Source organism: Chionomys nivalis, chromosome 11, assembly GCF_950005125.1.
Source record: "Chionomys nivalis chromosome 11, mChiNiv1.1, whole genome shotgun sequence".
In the NCBI taxonomy this organism is placed as follows: Eukaryota; Metazoa; Chordata; class Mammalia; order Rodentia; family Cricetidae; genus Chionomys; species Chionomys nivalis.
Genome location: NC_080096.1, coordinates 579,395 through 600,551, shown reverse-complemented (window position 1 = coordinate 600,551; position 21,157 = coordinate 579,395). Strand labels below are relative to the sequence as shown.

The 21,157-nt window shown below is 50.7% G+C and overlaps 1 protein-coding gene across 2 annotated transcripts; it reads right to left on the bottom strand.

The window, feature by feature from the left end:
- Nucleotides 1-18: 18 nt before the first annotated feature.
- LOC130883832 (ATPase family AAA domain-containing protein 3) lies at nucleotides 19-20,990 on the bottom strand. Of its 2 annotated transcripts, XM_057784627.1 has the most exons (16): nucleotides 20,750-20,990; nucleotides 16,898-16,974; nucleotides 15,347-15,448; nucleotides 14,983-15,042; nucleotides 14,108-14,177; nucleotides 13,257-13,422; nucleotides 13,106-13,175; nucleotides 10,844-10,999; nucleotides 10,291-10,347; nucleotides 9,901-10,026; nucleotides 9,614-9,738; nucleotides 8,864-8,915; nucleotides 8,451-8,521; nucleotides 7,069-7,236; nucleotides 5,716-5,824; nucleotides 19-683 (listed from the first exon to the last, which is right to left on the bottom strand). In XM_057784627.1, the coding sequence occupies exons 1-16, from the start codon at nucleotides 20,949-20,951 to the stop codon at nucleotides 534-536; spliced, it is 1,761 nt and encodes a 586-aa protein (XP_057640610.1). In that variant the 5' UTR covers nucleotides 20,952-20,990; the 3' UTR covers nucleotides 19-533. The 2 variants fall into 2 exon arrangements, with proteins under 2 accessions (XP_057640610.1, XP_057640611.1); XM_057784628.1 differs by lacking the exon at nucleotides 5,716-5,824.
- Between the last annotated feature and the right edge of the window lie 167 nt (nucleotides 20,991-21,157).

The window sequence follows — 21,157 nt, the reverse complement described above, 5'->3', positions numbered from 1 at the left end:
GAGACAAAAACAGCAAATCAGTCACAGTTTTATTAGAGTCTGGATTTAAAAGGTCCAGTCTAGGGGAAGGTGGCAGCGCTGAATCCCAGATGCCACTGGCCAGGGCCAGTCTAGCACCAGATCCATTTTACCAAATGAGGACTGGGCCAGTTCCCGGCACAGATGTGTACAGGGCAGGAGCAATGTCCAGCAGGCAGAGGCCCTTCCTGCCGTCAGCCTGGTCCCTGCAGGTCCCCGTCCTGCTGGCACAGTCAGCCACTGGCCCGTGGTACAGCACTCGGCTTCCTCTCTTCTCTGACCTGGACTTGTAGATTCCTGGGTCTGCCTTCCTCTTCCAGCACTCACGCTGAAAGAAACAGACTAGGAGGTGTGGGAGGCAGAGAAGCTGACACCACCTGCATCCCACGGTTGGGCAAAGGCATCCGGGACAGTGCTGGCCTCTCTAAGAGGCCAAAGAGGACAGGAAAAGAGGGAGGAATAGTGTCCTCGGTCAGGTGCACAAGGCGTCCAGGTCCAGCTCAGCAGCTGAGGAGTCAGGGACATGGTGACTTGCTGGCCTCAGTGTTGGGTCTCTCTATTGTGAGCCACTGCATCTTCTGCTGGTGCTGCTGAACAGCATCCTGGACACGAGCATCCATCATGGCCTCTGTGAGGACCCCATCCTCAGAGGCATACGCCATGGCCTGGTAGGAAAGAGGGCACAGAAGAAGAGGCTGGCCCTGGGCCCTGGCACAATGGGCATTCCTGAGCTTATCAGTGGACTTATGTCCCCACTGCTGCTTCTGTTGACTTTGTCAATGACTTTCTAAAATGAAAGCCTGAACAGTTGTTGCTCCTCCACACACAGACAGGCAACTCCCTCTAAGCCGGACACAAATGCACCTCAGAAGCCCCCAGCAATTCTGGCTCCATTTTCCAGCTCGGGCAGAGACACCAGGTCACACAGCAACTACTCAGGCCAGGTTGTGCCGCTGTGTACCTTACAGGCCTCCTGTGGCTACCAAACCACGTCAGTGTGAGGTTTCTCTAATTAGAGCCAAGTGGTGCCCCCTGGCTAACTGCTCCTCTTGGTGTCTATTCACACCGCGTGAGCATGCCCCCTCCGAGGGCGGCACTCCAGGACTAGCCAATAGGAATCTGAACTCGTCAAGTAGTACCCTTTAGACACTATAAAGGACCAGGGCTCGCAGGTGGTTGAGACCACACTTCTGCTGGTTTTCTGCTTCAAGCAGAGCATGTTCCAAAAGGCATCAGGAAAAAAGGTATGGAGAATCCTGAAGACAAGGCCAAGGGATTCTCACAGACATTGCACAAGAAGTAGGGCCTGGGATGCCTGAATACAATGAAGAGAACACTGCAGGCAGAAAACGTTCCTCCTCGGGCACCAGGACAAACAAACCCTACAGAAACAGTGCTGCCAAGACTGTCACCTGTGAGGAGATGACAAGTGGGGCCGTCAGGAACAGATGACCTAAGGTCCACTGTCCTATTAGGATTCACTGGGGAGGAAGACTTGGCCCTAGAGCCAGACCACCAACTTTGCGAAGTAGTCGGAAGCCAGGGGTAATCTTTTCCAGCTCGACCTCACCGAAGGCCAAAAGTAAGGGTAGCTACACTGGAGCCCTGGTTGGACGGACAGGGCGGCAGCCCTCTAAGTGACTACACCTTGCCAAGGACCCAGCCGAGGAACGGTAGAGCTGCACAGGCTCATCCACCAGCCAGCCTAGGAACAGGTGAAGCACACTGAACAGACATCAGGGCTTGTGCTGTGGGTATCCTGGGCTTGACCCGGGGTTACAACCAAGCCAAGGTGGAGTAAACAATGCTATGAAACTGAGCCAACACTCACAGCCTGCTAGACAAGGGCATGGTGCCTCTGCTCTATCTTGCAACTTTTCTGTAAATTCAAAACTATTTTTAAGTTTAACTAGGGCAGCGGTGCACCTGTGGTCCCGGCTACTCATGAAGCTAAGGCAGGGTCGCTTGACTGTGAAGTTCAAAGCCAGGCTAAGCAACGTAGCAAGACCCCAGCTCAAAAAATGAGTAAATAGGGACTCAGCAGTTAAGAGCACTTACGGCTCTTACAGAAGACCTAGGTGCAAGTTCCCAGCACCAACACTGGATGGCACACAACCACCCGTAACTCCAGCTCTAGGGAAATCAATATACTCTTTTTTGTTTTGAGACAGGGTCTCTCTATAACTCTGGCTGGCTTGTGGCTGGCTTGTAACTCCCTATGTAGCTAGCTGCAGACCAGCTGCCTGCTTCTGCCTCTGCTGGGATTAAAGGTGTGCTGCCACTCCCAGCCTCATGTCCTCTTCTAAGCCTTGTAGGCACCAGGCATTCATGCAGCACATAGATACACGCAGACACTCCACGTATACACAAAAGGGCAAGGGCCACTCCCTAGCAGCTTCCACACTGACATCAAAGCTAGAGGCAGACGGCATAGGAACCTAAAGTCCACCAGGCCTGATGAGCAGGGCTGCCAAGTTCCAGAGCCTGAGACAGAAGTGCTGACAGCTGAGGCCAGCCCAGTCACAGAGCAAAACCTGTCTCAATTAACAGAACAAAAGCCTAAATTCAGTCTGGTAGCTCACACCCTAATCCCAATCTTCAGGAGACCGGGGAAGGAGAACTATAAGATCATTCAACGCCAGCCTGGGCTACAGAGTGAGACCACATCTCAACAAACAAGAGGACTCCTTCCGTTGCAGAACGACAAACCACGGCAGCCTTCTTACTCTTTATGACACTGGGGATTCAGCCCAGGGCTGAAGACTCGAGGCAGACACTACCACTGAGCTACATCCCAGCTTTCATTTCATTTTTAAATTGTAAGATGATCTTGCTGCATGTCCCAGGCTGATCTTGAATTTGCAATCCTCCTGGCTTAGCTTCCAAAGTACTGGGGTCACAGGGGTGTGCACCATATATTCTACTTGGCAATGGTTTCTTAAACATGACATTATAGACAACAAAATGAAAAAAGGGGATAATCAGACTCCACCAAAATTTAAAAGTTTTGTACACAAAGACAGAGGCAGATGCTTCTCTATGAATTTGCAGCCAATCTGGTCTACATAGCAAGTTCCAGGCCAACAACCAAAAAAGAATATTACCAACAATTAAAAACAACAACAACAAAAAAATTTAAAAAAAAAATACTCGGCTGGGTGGTGGTGGCGCACGCCTTTAATCCCAGCACTCAAGGCAGAGGCAGGCGGATCTCTGTGAGTTTGAGACCAACCTGGTCTACAAGAGCTAGTTCCAGGAGAGGCTCCAAAACCACAGAGAAACCCTGTCTCGAAAAAAACAAAAACAAAAAAACAAAACAGAAACAACAACAACAACAAAATACTCTACAGAAGAAAACATTTGTAAATCTCACATCCGGTAAGAGGTTAATATCAATATTCTGAAAGGAGTGGTGTTCCTCCAATTCAAGAAGAAAAACTCCATAACTTCAAGACTGAAGGAGAGGGCAGGGTTAAAAGCACTGGATGTTCTTCCAAAGGACCCAGGATCAAGTCTCAGTACCCATATGATAACCCAAAACCTCAAATGTAACTCCAATTCCAGGGGCTCTGACGTCCTTTCCTGACTTCTGCAGGCACTACACTCTCACATGGTATGCAGGTGTATAAGCAAGCAAAAATACACATAAAAAAAAAAAATAAAAGAAACCAGGCATGGTGCAAGGGCAGGACTTGTGTTATCCTGACATGCATGGAGGATAGCAGCTGCAGAACGAGAAAGTGTATTTGTAATGTGAAAGCAACAACAGCACACAGGTCTGCGTGCTGTTCTACCTAGGCAGCACCAGCAGTATCTTCCTCCTGGACCTCCCATTCCCGAGAATAACCTGAAGGACCTGCCTTATCCACTCTGACCAACCACCCAGACAGGACCCGCAGGGAGCATCCCCAACTTTCCCCTCTAAGGCAGCACCAGCAGTATCTTCCTCCTGGACCTCCCATTCCCGAGAATAGCCTGAAGGACCTGCCTTATCCACTCTGACCAACCACCCAGACAGGACCCGCAGGGAGTATCCCCAACTCTCCCCTCTAAGGCAGCACCAGCAGTATCTTCCTCCTGGACCCCCCATTCCCGAGAATAGCCTGAAGGACCTGCCTTATCCACTCTGACCAACCACCCAGACAGGACCCGCAGGGAGCATCCCCAACTCTCCCCTCTAAGGTCTTTATTTGTGAGCCAGGTAGCCTGCTGGATGAGCTCAGTCTATCACCCCATATTTCACATGCCGAAAGTCTGACATCCTCCTAGGAGATGTATGAGAGATCATCCTTCAGAGGAAGGCATTTCACTGACATGAGGGCACAGAAAGGGTCCCTGGTTCCTTGGAATTCATGTGTGAAACACAAAAAGCTTACTCGTGCTGTCTGCTACATGAAGACCCAGCAAGACCTTAACCTCTATTAACCAGAAAAGACCCCTCTTCAAGATCAGACTGTGCTGACGCTGACCCTTGTACTTTGGCCCCCAGAGCTGTGGGGAGACAGTTTCTTGGTTACCACACTGCACTAAGCTCCCTGTTCTCCACCCGGGTCACAGAAGGGTGCAGTCTTCGATGGGAGATATTCATTGTAGCAGCTACGCTAGCCTGTTTACACTAATACCATCTCTGCTGCAGTTAGGCCACGAAGTCCAAACCTAAGTAGAACTGTCCCATGCACGCCCCCACCCCAAAAGACACTGCTAAGCTTTAGTGGCCAGGCTGTCACTGGTTACAGACGGTTGGCTCAAGGACATGGTGAAGTTGGCATAAAGGTTGAAGTGTCCATAGCACCCCCATTCCACCAATCCATCAACATGGCTTTTCTTGACAGCACCAGGGGCTGAAATTCCTAAACTGCCCTGGCCCTGCTGTGGGCGTTCCCTGCTGCAGGACCACAGGTTCAAGGGAAAAAACAAGGTTTGAGGCCGGGCGGTGGTGGCGCACGCCTTTAATCCCAGCACTTGGGAGGCAGAGGCAGGCGGATCTCTGTGAGTTTGAGACCAGCCTGGTCTACAAGAGCTAGCTCCAGGACCGGCTCCAAAAACACAGAGAAACCCTGCCTCGAAAAACCAAAAAAAAAAACAAACAAACAAAAAAAAAAACCAAAACAAGGTTTGAGGGAATGACAACAGGCTACTGTGGACTTGTCTAGTCTAGGAAGGAACGTTCCTGCCCCCTCACTTGTCCTAAAAAGCTCATATCCTTGCCAGGCAGTGGTGACACATGCCTTTAATTCCAGTACTCGGGAGGCAGAGGCAGGCGAATGGATCTCTAGTTCAAAAGCAAGTTCTGGACTGCCGTGGAAGTTCCAGGACAGCAAGACCCACGTAGAGAGACTGTTCTCAGAAATAAAAGCAAAACAAAACAAAAAAAGGCAGAATCTATACATCTGGAGTGAGAACTCAGGACTTGTCTGCAACTGTCTTAATGGCCAACCCAAACAAGCAGTCAGTCCTAGAGACCCTGCACATCTACTCCAGACCCTGACACTCCCTAAGACTGTGAGAGCTCCAGATCTGGGCCAGCACATGCTCAGCCAGTGAGAGTACAGCCCCATCCTCCCTGAGTCTCATCAGCCCTTGAGGTGGTCTTAGTAGCACCAAGGGCCACATGGTTATCCATGCTGGGAACATCCTTCAAAATAAAACTCCCTGTGAGGAGATCAGAGTGGGTTTAGTCCCAGGACCCTAACTCACCTGCCAAGCCACAGCAAGCTGAGCGATCTCCCGGCCTGACATCCCCTCTGTCAGCTGGGCGACCTCGGAGCACTTCTTTCCATAGTCAAACTGGGCCACCTTCAAGCGTCTGGAGAAAAAGTCCCCAAGTGGGCCTGTGCTGCCACAGCTTCTTCACAAAGGGGGCTGGGGAGGTGGGAGCAAGGCGGTCCAACACCACCCAATCAGGGTGACATTGCGGGCGTTTTCTGCACAGCCTCGTTGGATGAGGTGAACTCAGCCTTCCCTCCTGACCTAGAGGAGAGGCTCAGGTTGGAGCCAGGCAGGTTGGCCAATGGGGCTACACTCTCCTAATCTGCCTTCACGTCTACTCACGAGACCCAAACATACACAGTCGGCACCCACACAGCAGGCGTAGTCAAATCTCAGTCAATGATGAAATGCTAACAGAGCAGGCAGATCGCCAGGTGAGAACAGTTAAGAGCCCTGTCTGTAATCTGAGTTTCCAGCAACAACATCTGACCAAAAGCTACAGAAATACACATTAAACTTGCATGCCTGAGCTGAGGCTGGGATTATTATTATTTTTTTTTTTTTTTGGTTTTTTTCGAGACAGGGTTTCTCTGTGGTTTTGGAGCCTGTCCTGGAACTAGCTCTGTAGACCAGGCTGGTCTCGAACTCACAGAGATCCGCCTGCCTCTGCCTCCCAAGTGCTGGGATTAAAGGTGTATGCCACCACCGCCCGGCTTGAGGCTGGGATTATGAGGCCAGTAGTAGGCAGAGGACCTGGCCAGTATGGAAGGGGATGGGCTCGAGGAAGCAGCACTGCTAAGCCGTGTTTTCAGGCAGCAGCAGGGATTCAGGTCAGGACGTGAAGCCCGAATGCCACAGAGTCCGGGACCCAGGAGACAGCTGAAAGCGGAGCGGTCTCTGCTGACAGGAGGTGTGGGAAGTGTGCTAGACACAGCAGCGAGGGGCTTCTCCCCATCCCTGCCCCCAACATGGCTGCAGAGCAGCTTCCAGGAGTGGCAGGGCAGCTTTGCAGCTACACAGAAGAAAGCCAGGTCACCCAGTCAACAGCTGAGGATGCTAATTGCCTACCTCAGACCCGGTAAAGAGACTCAGCAAACTTGATACCCAGGGGTCAGTGACCCACGCACTTCAAATTAGCTCACGAGAGTGGGCTCCTTACAGACTTGCAGCTGTCTCCAGGTAAAGAGCAATGGGAAGAAGGGTTGAGGGTCCCCATGACAGAACCACCTTTGACAGGACCCACGTACAGAATGACCTCCCACAGATAGCCTAAACCCCAGGAAAATGAAGTGCCCAGATAGGTTCCAGGTCAATAGGGGACCCCACGGGCTGGACACTTACTGCTTTCCTTCTGTGGCCGGCTTAAGGACAAACTTGTCAAAATACATTCTCACCAGGCGCTCCCGCTCCTCCCGCTGTGGCAGGGCAAAGCAGACCATCTCGTCGATGCGGTCATTGATGGCCCAGTCAAACTGCTCAGGCTGGTTACTGGCCAGGACCAGCATGAACCTGCGGCCACAAAGTGCATGCTGAGGTCCAATCACAGGTCACCCAGGGGCCTCCACAGGTAAACTTTATAGATGAATGCAACTTGGCAGCTCTTCCTTCTCTCCTGCTCTTATAGGTCTTGCCTTTCCTTTCTTTTTTTTTTTTTTTTGGACTTTTCGAGACAGGGTTTCTCCGTAGCTTTTGGTTCCTGTCCTGGAACTAGCTCTTGTAGACCAGGCTGGCCTCGGAATTCGGAGATCTGCCTGCCTCTGCCTCCCGAGTGCTGGGATTAAAGGCATGCGCCACCACCACCCGGCCCTTTCTTTTCTTTTCTTTTTTGGTTTTTTTCGAGACAGGGTTTCTCTGTAGCTTTGGAGCCTGTCCTGGAACTCCCTTTGTAGACCAGGCTGGTCTCGAACTCACAGAGATCCGCCTGCCTCTGCCTCCCGAGTGCTGGGATTAAAGGCGTGCGCCACCACCGCCCGGCAATCCCCTTTCTTTTCTTTTTAAGATGGGATTTGAATCCAGAGATTCCAGAATGCTAGACGAGTGTTCAATCACTGATCTACCTCTAGACCGTGGCAGCTTTTTAACTTAGGAAAGCCTAGGAAGACCTGCGATCAATGTTGCCTAGTATCTCAAGGTTCTGTTGTTGTCCTCAAATCACTACAGCTACAGGAAGTGAGGGGATGTTTACGACCGGTAAGATGGGCATATACTTATCAGAAGGCTGGGCCCTGTCCTGGTGATGAGCTAGCTAAGGACAGGATTAAGGGATTTGGAAGTAAGGAGCCTGTCTGACCATAGGCATCCACCCTGCCACTGGCTTCTGGGAAACAGTTCAAATCGGGGTCCCTTTCAAGGCCAAGATGCTACCCTAGCCCCAGTAGCCCAGGTAAGGACCAAGACTCCATCCTTCTACACATGATACCTGGGATCTGCCCCCAGGAAGAGCAAACACACTCTAGCTTCATGCCCTGAAAGCAGGCTTCGGGCATGTTCAGTTAGCAGGAAAGTCTCAGCCCAGGTGCACGTGGACAGCTGATGTCAAGAGGCGTGAGACGACGCTCAAACTGGGGTGGCCTTGTGGACTAACCCAGCAGACGTGATGTTTCATACCCTCCAGGGCCCGTCCCGGTAGGAACATGAAGACACCCCAGACAGTTGCCCACATACTATGTCCTGGGTCCCTGTGAGGACGGAGGCTAACAATGCCCAGAAGTTTCTGCACTTACTTACTACTGTGCTGTCCTGTCCTGTGTAGGAATGCGTTCAGAGTAGCCCTAAGGTCTTCACTTATCTTTTCCTACAGGAAGAAAGTTTCGCATTAGTCCCCAGCCTAAGGAGCAGTTTTGTACATGGCCAAGGAAAACTGTCCGTAGGGCAAGGGTTAGACATACAGGCCTAATTTGACAGCCAGAATTTGGATTCCTGTTGTTTAGCATCTCCAAGACCATGGTTCAATGACAAACTCCTCAAATTTAGGAGGAAAAGCAACAAAGTAGGTATCTCAGCTAGCACAGCATGAGGACTTAAGACAGTCTGTGCTCTAGACCACAGCAACCTCTAGGCTGGTCCCCTGCCCGACTGGCTTAGTGCACCCAGCTCTGAACAATTCCCACTGATAGACAGGGTTCCAGGTACTCACAGTTGCTCGCTTCCTGAGGAAGGCGTCTGCTTCATCCACAAAGAGCAGGAGGCTGTGAACCAGAGGGTGGTCAGGCAAGGGGATGCTGGGATCCTACAAGCCAACACCTGGAAGCTCCCAGAAGCAATAGGAAGTATAGTGCATTCCCCTGGGAGAAGATGCCCCACAGAAGACAAGCCTCACCCTGTCAGGGGCTCTTAACATCCTGACCCAAGGGAAACAGAGCTCACAGTTTCAAGAACCCTAATACTGAGAACCCAGCTGCAGCTCTGATGGGATACGCTCCTCCTACCCATAGATCTCATAGGCCTCATGTCCAGGTCAGAATAAGGTAGTTATTCAAGGTAAAATGGCAAAGACCAAAGGCAAGGACACATCAAGGTACGGTGGCGATGCCAGGGGCAGTTATAACCAGCTGTGCCATGCTGCATGAGCTGATGTGATGTCCTCAGCCAACAGTCAGAGAGGCCTACACCCCCTCCTCTCCCCATCTGAGCTAACCATTCCCTCCTGGCAGCAATCATATCTGCCAGCATTCTTATACGGGAAGCACTGGGACCAGATTGACATTTTCTTTCTAATGGAGCCTTCAGAATAAGCATCCACCCCTCCATGTCTTCAGAATCTAGAGGTTACCCATGGCCTCCCACACAGTATCAAGGACAAGACAGTGGGGAGACAGCAGGGTACTTGTTAGATACCTGGTGGGCCCCTAGTGGGAACCTGTGTATGTGGGGGTTGTATGCTCACCCTCGTCGGCTAGTGCTTGCCCAGTCGAAGACCTTGTGCATGGCAGTCACACCCTCCCGCCCCATGGGGGCCACGTCCCCGCCTGTCATGATGGCGTAGTCCATGCCTGAATGCAGTGCGAGTTTCTGGGCAAGGAGGGTGGGGAAACAGAGCAGATGTTCCCTCCCAGACTCCCAGGCCCACAGCTCCACCAGCCAATCCTGCCCAGCACGGATAGTCCCCCACCACCTGAGCTGAGATGCCCAGCAGCACCCAGTCCCACCACAGTCCCAGCCAGATATTTTTACCTTGGCAAACAGGGTTTTGCCAGTCCCTGGTGGTCCATACATCAGAACGTTCCTATACAGGCTTTTGTTCTTCTTGGTATTTCTTGTTGCGATGGCAATATCTCGTACCCGTGCCTCCAGGCTAGGCTGCCAGAGAAAGATGAGGTTTGGGGACCTGGTCTCCCAGCCTACGGACAGCCTTAGGAAGTGGAAGGACCACAGGTATTCTAGTGCAGCTTAGTCACTGTGGACACTGGACTGGCCTATGAAATATCTGAATACAGTACAGTAACTCATATTTCAGGACCCCAAAGCCACAAGCATAAGGATCACAAACACACTGGTCAAGCTTTGCCATCCCTTCCCTGGGCCCACAAGGCTTTCCAAACCACAGTCGCCACAGTGACTTACACTGAGGATGACGCCCTCCAGTGCATCCTGGGGTCTGCTGAACAGTCGCCTGCTCACCTGTAGGGGAAACCGTCACAGCTGGCAGGACAGCCACCATGAAGACTGCACCCAAGAGCTCAAGATTAGCTACTCAGTGTCAAAGCTGGAGCAACAGTATCTACTGTGGGGCCCGGTGATTTTCCACTCTTTACTGTAGGTTTTTATCTTCCCAACTACTTGTACTGAGCATCTGAAGAGACGTCAGAGAGGGCAGAGAGCACTTCCGCCTAAGGGAGGGAGCTATACACTAGGCTACTCTCCCACCTCGGTGCCAGGACAGACCCTGACCTTAGGACGTGAACAGCTAAAGCAGACCAGGAGCGGTCATATGTAATCAGGTAACACTGATTCAACAGGCCCCATAGGTACAGCACAGTCATGAGAAAACACCCATGCCAGCAGGAAAGAGAAAGCAGAAACGTCCGGGTAAAAGGGGAGGACAGAGAAATGTGCACACTTGTTTGTGACACGGGAAGAAACCTGGCAAGGATGTGGAACCTTATTGTGGCCATACCTGAATGGGATGCCTCAGTGCCTCCAGCACTGAGATGCGGGAGGTCTCCCTCACCAGGGATGGCTTTCCCAAGCGGGCCTCAATGTACCGACCAGCAACAGCAGTAGCATTCTTGGCAGAATAGACTCCAACAGCCAGTAGTGTCAATCCAGCCACCTGGAACGGAAAAGCCGCACCTCTGCCCCACAGTTCATCCTGTGCCCAAGAGCAGCTAAGATCTTACCATAGCCTATGATGGACCCTGGTTGGACCCCAACCCTACACTATAGTTAGTCAATGCTCACTTGCATACCTCAGGGGACAGCAAAAGTATGTCACTGGGACTGTCCACCAGAGCAAGGTTGTAAGAACGTGGGACGTGGTGGGGTGTGGCGGGATGTGGCTGGATACTCCCTAACAGTCTTTCTTGCCTTCCACGATTCTTACCATTGAAAAAGTTAAACTTCATTCTTAGAAAACTAGGCTAACCACAAACCATGAGTTCCTTTTAAGTGGTAATAATATACCGGCAGACTGAGCAGCTCCACAAAGAGGGGGCATCTCCCAGACTGGCCTGTGGTTTACTGGTGACTTCCTGTCTAGCATTCCTAAGACCTTAGGTTCTACCCCCCAGCATCCCGAATAATAAAATAATGTACTTTCAACATTCCCCTTAGCGGATCATCACCTGCACCTAGCATGAAGTCATCCGTGACCCTGAAGATGTCTCAGGCCACCTCCTACCTTATAGACAACTTCCTGCCTCATAGAATTGGCTGGGAACACACTACCAAAAATGGCATGGTGACAACACCTTTAATCCCAGCATTCAGGAGGGAGAGGCAGGTGGATCTGTGAGTTTGAGGACTGCCTGGTCTACATAGCAAGTTTCAGGACAGCCAATCCTACAAAAATCAGAGCTATGTAATAGAGAGATCCTGTCCAAAAAAAAAAAAAGATTTAAAAAAAACTTACCAGCACCTTCTCCCAAGGACACTGGGAAGTGGAAGTGAGTTCTGGCCCTTTCCTACATCTATTCCTGGATTAGAAGTCTGAAGCCTTGGGGCTAGAGAGATGGCTCAGCGGTTAAGAGCATTTGCTGCTCTTCCAGAGGACCAGGGTTCAATTCCCAGCACCCACATGGAAGCCCACAACTGTCTGCAGTTCCAGTTCCAGGGGATCGGATAACCTCACAGCAGTGCACATAAAACAAACAAACAAACAAGGTAGGCTGCCACTGCCAGGACAGGAGGGTTTGTCCCTCCAAGAATTATGTGTTAGGTGCTTAGTCTCAAGCAATGCTGCAGAGTTTGCGAAACCTTCAACAGTAGGGCCTGGTAGAAGCCATTAGGTGGCCCTATTCAGACTTTCCAACACCAGATGAACCTTCTTGTTTGTAAGTTAGTCAACCATGGCTACTGTGGAGGCCCAAAGAGGCCAAAGGTCAGCGAGTTTTGGGACTTCTTTTTAGTTCGAGATTATTGTGCTTCTAATTCAAACAAAGGTCCCACCAAGTTGTAAATCAAAGTTCTGCTCTCTCAAGGGTATTATCAACAGGTGTGGCTAGTTGCCAGACCCCCCCCCCCCCCCCCCCCCCCCCCCCGTGCTCCTGAAATAAGGAAGTAGTTGGTTCCTACCTAAAACAAAAGTCTAAGGATCCAACTAAGTTCTTGTTCCCTTTATGGAAATAACTGGGATTTCACCCAGGAGTGGTTTGCCTACAGAATATTTGGTCTAGGGCCTGAGTCAAGGGCGTGAGTGAGGAATGGACCCCATGACTTTCAATTTGTGTGTTAATGCAGCCCTTTTGTTCTACTCCTGCCTTTTAAATCAGGGGTACGGTAAGCTGTTGGAAATTAAACGCGGACGAATTTTAAGTACTCACTGAAATTCCCTCCAGATACTATCCTATGTGTTTCTGTGTTTTATTATTTTTGTTCGCGATTTCGTATTCCTTACTGTATGTCTAGATTCCCATGCCTCCACTCTGGAACAAAGGTAATCTAGTTGAGGCTGGCCCCTGACAGGGTACCTTGCGAGAGCAACATAAAATGGATTAAGACAAGACTGAATTGTCTAAAATGCCTTAAGTCCAAATACTCTGTCATGTCTCACTATAGTTCTCAAAGACAGCTGTAGCTCATGTGCCTGATCTGTGCTGAGTACATCTCCAAATACTAGATGTCTTCATAGCCAGCAGGAAACAGGGCTGAACTTTACAGGGAAGCCCCCAGAGACTGCGCCGCAGAACTGCCCACTAGGCTCTATGTAGGCAGTACATACCGTGGCTGTCACTTTGTCCCAGTCTGTCACAAAGGCACGGAATCCTTCACCAAACAAGGTGCCGGCTGTCCTGCATGAGGGGGAAAAGTCACATGACTTTCACCAGTAAGTTCCTGGGACAGCAGGTCCTGGGCCCTGGCCGCATCCTTACCTGATGGACTCCAAGATGGTCTGGCGGTGTTCAGCAGCCTTCAGGCGAATCTGTTCCCGGATGATGTCTGCATTCTCTCGATCAGCCTTGGCCCGTGCTCGGGCCTCAGCTTCTACCCGCAGCATCTCATTCTTATGTCGCAACTCCATCTCTCGCTCCACAGTGGCTGCCCCAGGGAAAGGCAAAGACAGTGGCAGTGGTCTTCAGCTCATACTGTGCCTGCCTCTGCCCACATTACTGACATGCACACACAGGCCTAGATATTGCATGGACCAGAAGCAGCAGTATCACCGTGAACAACCCACACTGCAGAGCAAGGATCCCCGAAATAGCCTGGACCACCCTTAGGATAACATACTTTAATAACAAACAAAAATATGGATAATCACAAGAAAAACCAACTTATACTGACATTCAACCAAAATACCAGAAAAGGCACGAGATGCAACAATGTGTGCCGTTTCTGTCAGCAATAAGAACCAAACACCAAACACTAAGACACTATCACAATGACACCAACAAATTGCCTCAAACCCTTCCTGACAGACTCCTGGAGACAGGAAATATTCCTGCAGGTTGTCCTAATGAATGAAGCTCTGACACAGGAGCTAAGGCCAGGTAATATTCCTATCCAAATTAACTCGTCCTAGAACTTTCTGCTCAGGGGCGAGGCTACAGATGAAGCTTCTGCTGAGAGTTAGCTCTACGTAACCACAGCACCCAGCGCTGTCTGGTGTCAAAGCACAGGCTGTAAAGACAGCCCTTAGCTGAGGTCGCAGTGAGCCTCTGTGCAGGCGTTTCCTAAGGACTAAGATGCCCAACAAAGCCACCCATCTTTGGTAACCACCAACCTCGACGCATGGCCTCCTGCTTCTGCACAGACTCCTCCTGTTTCCTTAAATTCTCTTCATTCAGAAGTTGCTGAGAGAGAAGGCACAGAACAGGTAAAAGCTCTTGAAAATCAGAAAAACAAACCAAAACCAAGCCTACAGACTGAAGCTGCTCTGAGTCAGGAATGCGTCTGCCCACGGGAGGAGACCGAACTGTCTTGGGGCTCCAGCTGGTACACTCCAGTGCAGGCACATCTGCTGTTGGCCCAGGGTATGCACATATTAAGGGACTGGCTTCAGAGCTGCCCCACCTGCTGGGGCAGAAGCAGACTTCATAGCAGCTTCAGTAATGTGGTTCCAAGACCCCCAGGGCCTGCATCTCTGCTCTATAGAATTCTGATCTGTGCCTACTGAGAGTAACAGCTATAATGCCCCAGCAAACAAACATGAACACAAGCCCAAGGCTGATGAGCTCCCTATGATAGGGAGCCAGCACGGAGCAAAGGAGGCCTATCCAGGTTTTGAATTACCCAGGGACCTTGTCCTCCACCATTCACTGACCTTGCTAGCTAGACAGGTATCCATCTAGCAAGAACCCTCAAGAGTAACTGAAAAACCCACCTCTGTTGTGGAAGCATAAGAAATTCTGTGCATGGGCTTGTGTGTGTGCTTGAACATGCCTGTACACATGGCAACATGTAGAGTATGTCTGCATTCAGGTGTGTCTGGGCGTGTTCATTGTGCACACAGGCCCGTAAGTATACACATGCCAGGGCCTACCAATGTCAGAAAATTCACCCAGGACCAGCAACACTTGCATTCTTGCCCATGAGCTCGGCTGCATCGTCCCCTAGTTACTGCAAGGGCAGCACAGTTCTCAGGTGTGCCCCGCTTACCTGCTGTTTCAGCTGGTCGTCATAGCGCTGTCGAGCCAGCTTATCCTGGTACTGGGCCCTCTAGGGAAGAAGACAGAAGTAAAGACACACTGTGGCTGGAGAAGCTTCTAGAAGGATCAGAGATGACCTGGACCCACCCTGGAGTGGCTGCTGAGTAAGCCACAGGTGAGCTGCCACCTTCTGCAAACATGCAGGTGCAGGATGGCTCTGTACCAAGGAGTCTATGTTTAGGGGTTGTTTTTGTTTGTTTTTACAATTGTGGTCCAGGCCCTAGTACAACTGCCACCCCCAGCTGGTCAGAGTGGCATCCAATGTCCCATCCCCACTCCTGTACCCCTGGCATAATGGCTGCCTGTGCACTTACAGCCTGGTGCTGCCGGGTCTCTTCACTCAGAGTTTTCCTTCTTTCCTCGGCTTGCACGCGGATCTGTTCACTCTTCAGTTGCTCTACAGCGGCTTCATATTCCTGCAGAATACAGGCGTACACTGTAAGGCTCACACTGCCCACAGCCTGCAGAACACATGCGTACCCTGTAAAGCTCACACCGTCCACAGCCTGCAGATCACAGGCGTACCCTGTAAGGCTCACACTACCCACAGCCTACAGATCACAGGCGTACCCTGTAAGGCTCACACTGCCCACAGCCTGCAGAGAGGCGTACCCTGTAAGGCTCACACTGCCCACAGCCTGCAGATCACAGGCGTACCCTGTAAGGCTCACACTGCCCACAGCCTGCAGAGCACAGGCGTACCCTGTAAGGCTCACACTGCCCACAGCCTGCAGAACACAGGCGTACCCTGTAAGGCTCACACTGTCCACAGCCTGCAGAACACAGGCGTACCCTGTAAGGCTCACACTGTCCACAGCCCACTCCATGGTGCTACAGACTACAAGATGGCAGCATCAAAGGCCATGCCATCTGGTCCATGCAACAGGCTGAGATAAGGCAGAAGACAACTTTAAATCATAGTCTGGACAGATACTTATCCCCTCAGTGGGCTCACAGCTCTCCGCACACGGACGAGACCAGGCAGGCAGAGATCAGGATGCTACTCCTCTGCCCTGAGCTCATGTCACAAGTGCACTGTATTAGCAGACAAGGACTAAGGATGGAGCCCGTTCCATGCTCACCGAAAACTCTGACGGGGTTCTTCTTTTAGGTTTTGTTGTTTTTCAAGTCAGGGTTTCTGTGTATCCCAGATTGTACTGGAACTCAGCTACTCACCTGCCTTTGCCACCCAAGTGCTGGGATTAAAGGGTGTACCACATTCAATTTGCCGCCTAAGTAAGTGCTAAGGGTGTGCACATCCAGCTTCTAGAGGTTCTTCCAAGTGCAGAGTAATGAAGTGAAAATTAGGTGTGGTGGACATACCTGAAATCTTAGCACTTAAGAGGTAGTAACGCTTGCCTTTAATCCCAGTACTCAGGAGGCAGACAGGAGGATCTCTTGAGTTCAAGGCCAGCCTGGTCTAGAAGATTGAGACCCAGAGCAGCCAGAGCTACACATAGAAACCCTATCTTTAGCTCTCCTCTCCCTCTCTCCTCTCCCTCTCCCTCTCTCCTCTCCTCTCCCCCTTTCTCCCCTTTAATAAATGCTTTTATGGCTAAAAAAAAAAAAAAAAAAAAAAAAAGAAACCCTATCTTTAAAAACAAAAATAAAACAAACACAAAAAACCTGTCTCAAAACAAACGACAAAAACATAAAACAAAAGAATTTCAAGAACGATCCCCTGCCTTCAAGAAGTCAAGACACCCTCACCTACACCTTCCCTTGCAAGCACCTCTACTACGGAGTCACATATACTCAGCACCCTGCTCTTACGTCCCCCAGTTCCCTCAAATGGAGGGTACATCCATAGGTCTGTCATCTGTGAACTGGTTCTCACACCCTCATGGCACCAGCCCACAGCTCACCTTCAGTTTAGATTGTTGTTCCAGCTGCAGTGTCTGCTCCTGCATCTGCGCAAGACTCAGTGCCTCCTTGGCATGACCTGTAGGAGCATAGGAGAGAGGGTGTTAGTCTGCTAACAGTAGGCACATCCGTGTGGCCCACAACAGACCTCTCTCATGCCAAGGGGCTTTCCGAGAAACAGCACTGAATCCTGAATCATTTCCAGGCTCCTACAATGATCTCTCCTTCCAAAGCTGCTGCCCCAATCTCCAACAGACCCTGGTGAGTTTGGGTATGCAGCTCAGTTGTTAAGAGTTCACCCAGGCTACACAAAGCCCCAGGTTGGACCCCTACACCACACAAAATTGGGTGTAATATGCATGCCTGTCATCCTAATATTCTGAGGGTGGAAGCCAGAGGATCAGGAGTCCAAAGTCACCCCCAGCTGTGTTGTGAGTTTGAGTTAGCCTGGATTCCATGAAACTTTGTAGAAGTGATGGAGATGAGACAGTAAGAGCTTGGTGAGAGCTCAGGCCCCATCCCCAGGGGATCCTCACACTGCCGAGAACAGCATCAGAAAGATTACCTCACAATCATCCACGATGGGGTTGTGGAGCAATAACAAGCCAGGCATTTTCCAATCAGGGAAGCAGAGCTCTGGCTCGTGTCCATATCTGTATCCATTAATGATATTAAAGAAATATGCAGCCGGGCGGTGGTGGCGCACGCCTTTAATCCCAGCACTCGGGAGGCAGAGGCAGGTGGATCTCTGTAAGTTCGAGGCCAGCCTGGTCTACAAAGGGAGTTCCAGGAAAGGCTCCAAAGCTACAGAGAAACCCTGTCTCGAAAAACCAAAAAAAAAAAAAAAAAAGAAAGAAAGAAATATGCATGCAGAAAAGGATGAGTAAGGATCAGATACCAGACAGCGCACCTAGGTTATAATATCTTCTGTGTTCTGTGTGTCAGATGGCACTGATGTCTGTCAATACTTAGATACAGTAGGAAAAACTTTACTTCTAGTACACTCTAAAGAGGCTTAAGCATCAGGTCTCCAAACCTTCTGTGATAGTTTTCTCTTACCATTACCTTATTGTGAAAATTTTCCAACACAGAAACCATGGAAGTGATGATCACTCAAACTCAGAAAGATCCGCCTGCCTCTGCCTCCCAAGTGCTGGGATTAAAGGCGTGCGCTACCACTGCCTGGCTGTTTATATTTCTGAAGTCTTCAAAGGCAGCTGCAACCTCTGCACGTTACTTTTGAGTAACTTCTGAGAAACAAGCATGCCATTAACCAGAGCTTAACATGGGTATCTGGAGGGAACACGGCCTAGACGGGTACCACAGTAAAAACATTTCACAGGTTTAGACGGCCATGGCAAATGTCTTTGTATCTCTGATCAATTCACAGAGCACAGTTTGGCATCAACTCCACCCCAGTGGATAGCAGTGTCAAGGCTTCCAAGGACCTTCCAAGACCACCTCCTCCTAGACTCTCTGTCTTCAGTGACCAGGATGGAAGACAAAAGAATTCACACCTGAAGAGAGACAGCAACAAGGCACAGTCTACCCTACTTCAAGTTGTAAGCTTTGAAGCCAAGACTTGAGTAGACCATGGGAACCCCTGAGACTCTGACAGGAAAGGGCTGGGGAGAGCGATATTCCTTGGGGCCTCATCTCGGCAAAGTAGACAGGTATGGGAATGTCACAGTCCAACAAACCTGGGACCAAATTTTAGCTCTTGTTTATTCTTCATGTGACTTTGGCAAGCTCAGCTAACGTCTCTATTTTCATGTGAAATGAGACAGAGCAGGTAAGTTCTCAGCACAAGTTTAGGGCCCACCCGAGACTACCCTACAAGAAAAGGACTCTGATGGGACATGTAGAACCCACAGGAGGTGCTGCTGGCCCAGAAAAGAGAGCTCTGTTAAGGCAGAGTAGAGGCCGAGGCACTGGACCCAGGGGAGAATGTCCTGGGCCAGAGCTTCAGGACTGCAGTGTGGGCACCTAGATAGCAACAGATATGCAAGAGTAGCCGGGATGCAGGGAAGGACGGTAACTCAATAACAGACTGTAGGAATGGGACTGATAGCCGAGATTCAAGTCTGAAATTCTAGGTGTGCCTAAAGAGTGACACTCCCCCAATCCAGGAGTCACCAAGAAAAGTGTCCCCTACATAACCCTGTAACAGGACATTGGGTCATCTGTCAGGTCTGTTAACACTGGAAAACCATCCACCTTTCCTCATTTCAACCCAATCACTGAGATTACCTAGTAAACGTAACAGATTATTACCTCTGCTAGGTCAAAAGAGACAGATGATCCTGGCCCCAAATCTGAAGGCTTTGAATGTCTCTATGGGGATTTGAGTCAGCAGGGCTCCGAGACCACTGCCCAAGACTTGACAGGATCTCACTGCATACCCTGGTTGACCTGGAACTCACTATGTAGACCAACCCAGCCTCAAACTCAGAGTTCTGTCTGCTTCTGCCTCTCAAATGTTGGTGTAGCCCCACAAGAACAGAGAATTGACTCACCAAGTGCCAGACCCTCTCTGAGAGGCTCTGCATATTGTACCTATTTAAATTAGGCTTTCCCGAATCTTTAAAAAACAAAACCCATGCATAAACACAAAACTGAGACCGACAGCATCATTCCTTCAATCAGTATTTATTCAACACCTCCTACACTTCAGGCTTTGCTTTGTTTTTAATTTTATGTGTTTGAGTGCTTGCTTGAATGTATGTATGTGCACCAGGATCATGCCTGGTACCCTCAGGAGCCGGAAGAGGTCCTTGGGTCCCCCGAAACTGGGTTAAAGAAGACTGTGAGCTACCGTATGCATGCCCAGAACTGAACACAGGTCCACTGCAAGAGCAACAGGTGCTCTTAGTCATTAAACTGTCTCTCTAGCCCCCATTTCCGGCTCTTAAAAAGATTTCAAATAGCCGGGTGCTGGTGGCACAAACTCAGGAGGCAAAGAGGCAGGCGGATCTCTGAGTTCCAGGCCAGTCTGGTAGAGAGAGAGAGCTCCAGGTCAGAGCTGTTACACAGAGAAACCTGTCTCAGAAAAAAAAAATAATAATCAACTAGCTGGACAGTGGCGGCACACGCTTTTGATACCAGCATTTGGGATGCAGAGGCAGGCGGACCTCTGAGTTCCAGGCAAGCCTGGTCTATAGAACAGCCGGGGGCTACACAGCGCTCAGGAGGCAGCGGCAGGTGGATCTACCAGCCTGATCTACGTGAGTTCCAGCCAGGGACAACAGTCTTTTAAAAACAAACAAACAAACAAACAAACAAAAACCCTTATATTACATTTTGGCACGAACTGTCAACATCAAAGCAGACTGGATATTTGCGGAGAAAGACTGGCTCCGAGAGGATCAAGTTTTACACGTACCCTCCCGCCACGTTCCACTGTGGAGTGCTATTATCCAACAATCAATGCGGACTCTACTGTCTTTTGGCTAAAACCAAATGCCTTTCAAAAATGCTCCCTTTATTAAGTGGGTGATTACAACCAATTACAGCACGGATCACCTGACCTGGTCATGCCTTTTTGGCCTGCACCCACGTGGAGGCAGCAAGAGAGCCCAGTAGTAACCAAGGCCAGCACTGGCACACGCAACTCGAGCCTCTCTAAAACGGCCTCTTCTGCCGCGTTGACAGCTACCAAGTGCAAGAGAGTGACAGGACCTGGGTCTCCCGAAATGCAGGATAGCCACGGCCATGTGACTACCAGGCCGTTCGGGTCACCTGCAAAGCAGAGCTGCAGACAGAACACTTCGCTGCTGACACACCAAGAGGACCAAACTCGCAGAAACCACTGGCGCCTCTGAGACGAACCTCCCAAGCCCAGCCCGCGCACTCACGCGAGTGCTCCAACTCGCGCGCCGCTTTGGCCGCACGCTCCAGGCCCGTGGGGTCGAAGTTGCTCCATTTGTCCTTGGGCGATTGCCGGTCTCCGGCACCGCGGTCGCCGCCACCCTCCGCCCCGGGCTGCGAGGGCGGCAGAGGCAGCGGAGGTCCCGTGCCTTCGCCCTTGGGGCCCTTGATGCCAAAGAGCCACGACATGGTCCACAAGCGCAGTGCGCCCTCGAGCGTGACTCGCGCGGGGACCCTGGCAGGCACCACGCGCCGCGGATGGACGAAGTGCGCAGGCGCGACACACCCCTCTGCCTTCCCGGCGACGGAAACTCGCGAGGGCCAAACGCTCTCCGCCATCCGATTGGCGGCTGCGACAGGGACGTAATTGGCGTCGGTGGCGCGATTTGCCCAAC